Source organism: Vanessa tameamea, chromosome 5 (genome assembly GCF_037043105.1).
Source record: "Vanessa tameamea isolate UH-Manoa-2023 chromosome 5, ilVanTame1 primary haplotype, whole genome shotgun sequence".
In the NCBI taxonomy this organism is placed as follows: domain Eukaryota; kingdom Metazoa; phylum Arthropoda; class Insecta; order Lepidoptera; family Nymphalidae; genus Vanessa; species Vanessa tameamea.
Window position 1 is genome coordinate 3,857,816 of NC_087313.1, and position 6,116 is coordinate 3,863,931.

Consider the following 6,116-nt stretch of genomic DNA (forward strand, 5'->3'; position numbering starts at 1 on the left):
CCATATGTCATCATGAATGTATTTATTTATTTACAATTTAGGAAACAAACAGTAGGTACAATAACGCAATAAATTAAATGAGGACCACAAAATCACAAATACATAAACCAATCAAATTTCCAATAATAAATAGTACATTAAAAGAACATATTCATACCCAGATATATTAATAACATATTAGTATTTTTTTAACTAAGCTTATTTATTTAAAATAATAAACAACATCAAGAACATTTAATTTGGACATGGTTCTTTCATTAGTTTGCCAATTTATTCCCAACTTTTATCATTCCGTACCGATAATTAGCAAAATATATTTGGCAATGTTAAACATGTTAGACCAGACAGCGTGGCTCCACGTTAATTAGTAAACCATATGCTAATCACTCGATATATAATTAAAAATCACTTAAAATTATTTCGTTATAATCATGTATTTAATGTATTATTACGATTATGAAGAGGATGTCCTCCTGACAGGTATTGACCCAAACTCAAAGCGGCCGTCAGCGCGTAATATTAGCTATTGTGCATAGTGTGTGTGCTACCACAGGCCCTTCACTTATAATCCAATGGGTGGTCAAATCAAACACGACCGTGAAGAGTTCAGACGCAGGACCAATGGCTCTACGTACTATTCCGAGGCGAGGGAGTGTAAACCTTGCTATTTTTCATAGTCCAAAAAGACACTGAGAATTTTTCTGCAGAAATAACCAATATTTCATTATGACCCAATTCAACTCACTATATTATTATTACATTAACACATACTCGTTATACGGTATTGAGGCAAAGATTTTGTTATTTTTTATTCTTTAACACATATAAATCTAATTTAACTAAAATGGCAAATGTCTTAAATAATCAGCCTCGATATTTAATTTATAAATTCTTACTACTAAATATTATTGTGACGAAAATATTATAACGACCGAACTACACACATACATTCACTTTACTATAATATAAATTAATCGATACAAAATTGTAACGTTTAACCACTGAACTGACTCACTACAAAGCCACTGAAATACATTAAATATAAAATCGCTATTCGGATTGGCTGCTTCAGTATCAATTCTAAAAAAGTTATACATGGATTTCCTTTTTTAAACGACTCTTTCTGATTGGTTGATTCGCTGCGATAAAAAGCTCGACGCCCCTTAGCCGCGCCTTCTATTTTTTATGCGTCAATTTTTATACTCAGATGAATAAAAAGGGACTTACTGTGAACAGATTACGATTATATATAGTCACGATTCGATTCAACCTAAATATTATTTTTACTTTTATGTTACAAATAACAGTAATTTAATTACCTAACCCTACTAAGTAATAAAACGGCTCAGTCATATACAGCTTATAGCAAATAAAAATAAAAGTTTCATTATCGTATTTAGGGGGTTCAATAGGAAAACAATCTCATTTGCCTGCGCGTTCCCGTTTTATTACCGCATAATAACCGAAACAACAACGAACACTTTATTACAATGACGGCACGACGGGAGTTGCTTATTTTTTTTATTATTAATATCGTATAAACAATAACTTAATAACTTGATCCCCTCCCACAGTAGCCGGCCGCGTATTGGTTCGAGGTAAAAATAGGCTGTGGGGCTGAGAAAGGGACACATGTATCGCGGCATCGTGCTAGACCGTTCGCACTAGAAAACTCGTCGCGTTCAAATGTAGAATACATTTATCGATGTTCGAGGCATAAAAATTGACAGATTTTTTTCAGTTCATTGAGAGACGCAGTCGAAGTCACACAGATCTCGGCTGCGGAGACGTAGAGTTGTCTCTAAAAAGTATAAAAGCTTTTACGTTCGTGGATTTAAGTTGAAATCACGTAGTGGAATATAAACTCGAGTGAAGTTGAATAAGATATATGTTAAACTTGTATTGGTGTTGTGTTTACAAACGTTCGCTGATAAATACTGGAAGGTATGTTGTATTATTTGTTTTTAATTTAATTATATTTATTTTTTATGATTTAATATTTAATTTAGAAATCGTATTTATTTCCAAATCTAGGTCATGTGATAAAAATGAAAAAAAATATTTACTTTATTGCTGTTGTTATTAATTTGTGAATTATTTTGTTACAAATAATAAAAACTTCTTGGTCACCTAAGAAAAAAAAAAAACACAAGCAAATCCTAGTTTTTCCACATATGATTTAAGAAATTAAATAATCATAAGTAATCACAATAATTACCTAATATCGAAAATAAAACACATAATTAACCTTAATAGCTGTCGGAACCTTTGAGATTACGGCACAAAGCTAATTATTATTTAATTAAAAACGATTGCAACAACACAGTAGGTACATACGTGACCTAACGATTCGTAATTTTTTTAACAATAATCCGCCACGCAAGCTAATTTTTTCTACGAAGTATTCCAGTTAATTCGCAGTTTAGGCGTTATAAACATAAATAAAAAATGAATCATATTCAGTCACATGATCATCGTTGTTAGCTAATTTTAGTGACGTATTTGTACGTAGACACAGATAAAATATAGTATGGTTTTTTCATAGGTATGCTAAGCTGCGCCTCCCCCGCCGGCATGCCGCCCGCGCCACACGCGCAAAGTTGGGGAGCCTTAATGCAACAACCACTTATTGTAAGTGAAATCCTTATATTATACCAATGTTTAGATTAATTTATACTAAATTTAAATAAATCTAACTTACCGATAACTGTTAATAATTGATATAGATTTATTTTAAAACATCTAAGTACGCCGAATTCATTAAATTCATTTACAATAAAGTAATTTTCTTAAATCAAATCTAATTATAATTACTTATCAATTAACCTCTAAATTATAGTTACTTACGTGTAAAGCGTTTTATATCCTTTTTAGTCAATCAACTGCTAAACCGTCTGCGATTTGAACAGTCTGAGCACGCCTTCAATGAAACTGAAACAATACAATCGATTTAATAAAAGCTATTATTACTTAACTTTTCTATTCAATTTCGAATAAAATATTCTTTTAATGTTTAAATTTAACTATATACACCCGCTGTTACGAAATATAGTACATCAATATCTTTTTTTCTCTCAATAGAAAACAGAACCGATGGAGGACGGAAGCTTTTCAAAAGAACAAGCGAGTGGATTCTATTCTGAGGGTTTCCATAGTGCATCGCCGTCATCGTCGAGTAAAGATTCCAATGGACATTCACCTAGAAGCGTCGGCAGTACTGGTGAACCATCTCCATATTACGACAATATGCCTCTAAAAGCCAAAGCTAATCTGGGTATGCATTTGGAAGCCTATCGCAACGGCCTTCCTTATAACTTACTCACACCCCCTGGTTTTGAAAATAGAAATAATGAAGATTGCGAACAATCCCCGTACGGCTCGTATTCACCGCGGTCTCTTGTACCCCCAACTCATGTATCGACCCCGTTAGCACGCGCTGATGCTACTCCACCTAAATCACCACCGAGAACGCCCTCGTCCCCTGATAGAGATCACGAAAGGCGAGCTTTCGAACGATTCCATGATTCGGGTTTCGAAGGCATTGGCCAAAATAAAAATGAAGGCGATGATGGTCGAGATGGATCTGGGCTCGATGAAGACTTTGACGATGAACCAGGTCTCCGTGTTCCAGCTGTGAATTCTCATGGAAAAGTTAAAACCTTCAAATGCAAACAATGCGAATTCGTCGCAGTAACCAAACTTAGTTTCTGGGAACATAGCAAAGAACATATCAAGCCCGAAAAAATGCTATCGTGCAGGAAATGTCCTTTTGTAACTGAATATAAGCATCACCTGGAATATCATATGAGGAACCATTTAGGATCCAAGCCTTTCCAATGCTCGCAATGCTCCTACTCTTGCGTAAACAAATCAATGCTAAACTCGCATCTAAAGTCCCATTCTAATATATATCAATATAGATGTGCCGATTGTAACTACGCTACAAAATACTGCCATTCTCTTAAATTACATCTTCGGAAATATAAACACAATCCAGCGATGGTACTAAACATGGACGGAACGCCTAATCCTCTTCCAATAATTGATGTTTACGGTACTCGGCGTGGACCAAAACAAAAGCCTATTATGAAAATGTACGACCAGCAACAAATAAACAATAACAATAAACATCAGCCACCGCCGCCTACCCATCCTATCTTTGGAAATCATTTCCCCGTTAATCTACCGTATCTGCCGCCGCTGCTACCACATTCATTCCTCTTTCCACCGAACAATAATTACGAACAAAGGACTTCGCCAAAAATAACTGAATTACCGGTTGAAAAACAGTCGGCACCATCTCCTCAATCCATATTACATCAGCGTCTGGCTTACAGAGATGTCCCCGCTGAAACAAATGCAACACCACCGCCAATCAAGTCGCCGGCTAGTTTACCTCGAACACCGATAGCACCGCGCAGTGTTTCTCCGCCGGCAACGTCTGATGCACTTGATTTAACAAACACTAAAATAAGTGAAGCAGGATCACCACCACCGCTTGATCGGCCGGCACCCGTCACACCCACCACAGCGTTAAAGAACAGAAGGAAAGGTCGCGCTTTTAAATTACAGCCAGCAGCTTTAAGACTACAACACGAAGATGATAAAATGGAAGCGAATGCATCTGACGAAGAGTCGGACGCATCAGCTGAGGCTGCTGTAACCTCTGTGCCAACTTCATACACATGTCAATATTGTGACATTACATTTGGCGATCTCACAATGCACACTATACACATGGGTTTCCATGGATACAACGATCCTTTCATGTGTAACAAATGTGGGGAGAGAAGTGCTGATCGCGTGGCATTCTTCATTCATCTCGGCCGCGCCCAACACGCGTGAGTTAATTGAAATTGCAAAGATTCAACCTAGTCAACGCTTTGCGTTCAAGCCAATTAGCCTATTAGCTGTAGGCAGTTTCTATCGTTAGAATTAAATTATTGTTAGGTGAAATGTAACATTTTGTAATCAATTTATTTTAAGCCAAAGATTTATTTCGTAGAAAAGCTTGTGTTTGTACGCACGTTTCCTCATGAGGTTCAAACGATTTTATAGTAGTTGTTATAAAAAAACTTTAAAATGTCAAAGTTAGATGCATAAGTAATAGTGTAATGTTTGAATGTAAATAGTAATTGTTTAAGACGAAGAATGTGAGTATGATTTCTCTGTGTTTTAACTATAACAAGAATTTGTTAGACCCGTGTACTATTAGAGATAAGTATGTTTAGCGAAAGACCAATAATTTATTAAGACTGTATCTAATTAGTACAAAGACAATGTTCAAGTCACTAAGAGTCATGTAAGTTTATGTTTAAATTTAATATTAAGATGTAAATTTTTAATGCTACGGTGAAGTTACCTATAGCGCATTAGTAACGATAGTGTATTTTAACGCTTCTTTTAAGTCAGAGTGTATTTATAGGGGTATATTAAAGATTTATAATTTTATTTATTTATTTCGTACAGCTACCATTATGATTGTGATTAGTAGTTATTATTTCCACCGTGAAAACTAAACATACTTTGTTACGGTAAAGGTTTTTGATTGTAATGTATGAAGATGTTATTCGAACATTTATTGTAATTTTTATAAAAAAAAGAAGTATATTTCCTTTGTGTGCTGGAAACATATGATAATAAAAAACCAGTTTTATCCTAATTTGTCTTTTATTTAATAATATTTGAGACAGAGAGAAATGATATCATTCGACACGAGTCTGTAGGTATACTTCCTATACTATCCTTTTTTTTTTTTACGCTGGAAAAACGCATAACGCGTTTCCCCCATATGTTGTGGGGAGGTATGTGGGGCTCGCCGGCGCTGAAGGCGCCGGAATATCCATTAAAAAACCAGCGGTACCCACTCCTTCTTTTTGGGAGACGTCACGGGATCGCTTGCGCATACTACCGTGACGTCCTGACTGTAGGCCTTTGGACTCTGTGGGCCTCCAATTCCTAGGGGGTTCTCGGGGTACAGAGACCCCCTATCCCCGGCGAGACTTATGGCGGGAGGAGAAGTGTCCATAACGAAGACGCCTTTTCCCCGGTCTTCTTCGGCGAAGCGGGTCGGCAGCACTGTTCTCATGCTCCCGCTCCGCAGCCTCCTTCTGTGT

At 36.2% G+C, this 6,116-nt stretch overlaps 1 protein-coding gene across 1 annotated transcript; it reads left to right on the forward strand.

The window, feature by feature from the left end:
- The first annotated feature begins 1,759 nt into the window (after window positions 1-1,759).
- On the forward strand, window positions 1,760-5,662 carry LOC113392575 (protein hunchback). The gene is made up of 3 exons (XM_026629074.2): window positions 1,760-1,944; window positions 2,546-2,631; window positions 3,082-5,662. Exons 2-3 carry the CDS (start codon window positions 2,548-2,550, stop codon window positions 4,843-4,845), a joined length of 1,848 nt encoding a protein of 615 aa, XP_026484859.1. The 5' UTR covers window positions 1,760-1,944; window positions 2,546-2,547; the 3' UTR covers window positions 4,846-5,662.
- The last annotated feature ends 454 nt before the right edge of the window (window positions 5,663-6,116 follow it).

Excerpts from the sequence above, each read along its gene's own strand:
- LOC113392575 (XM_026629074.2), top strand. The coding sequence starts at position 2,548 with ATGCTAAGCTGCGCCTCCCCCGCCGGCATGCCGCCCGCGCCACACGCG. Across the intron at positions 2,632-3,081 it reads TAATGCAACAACCACTTATT|AAAACAGAACCGATGGAGGA; the intron begins GTAAGTGAAATC and ends TTCTCTCAATAG.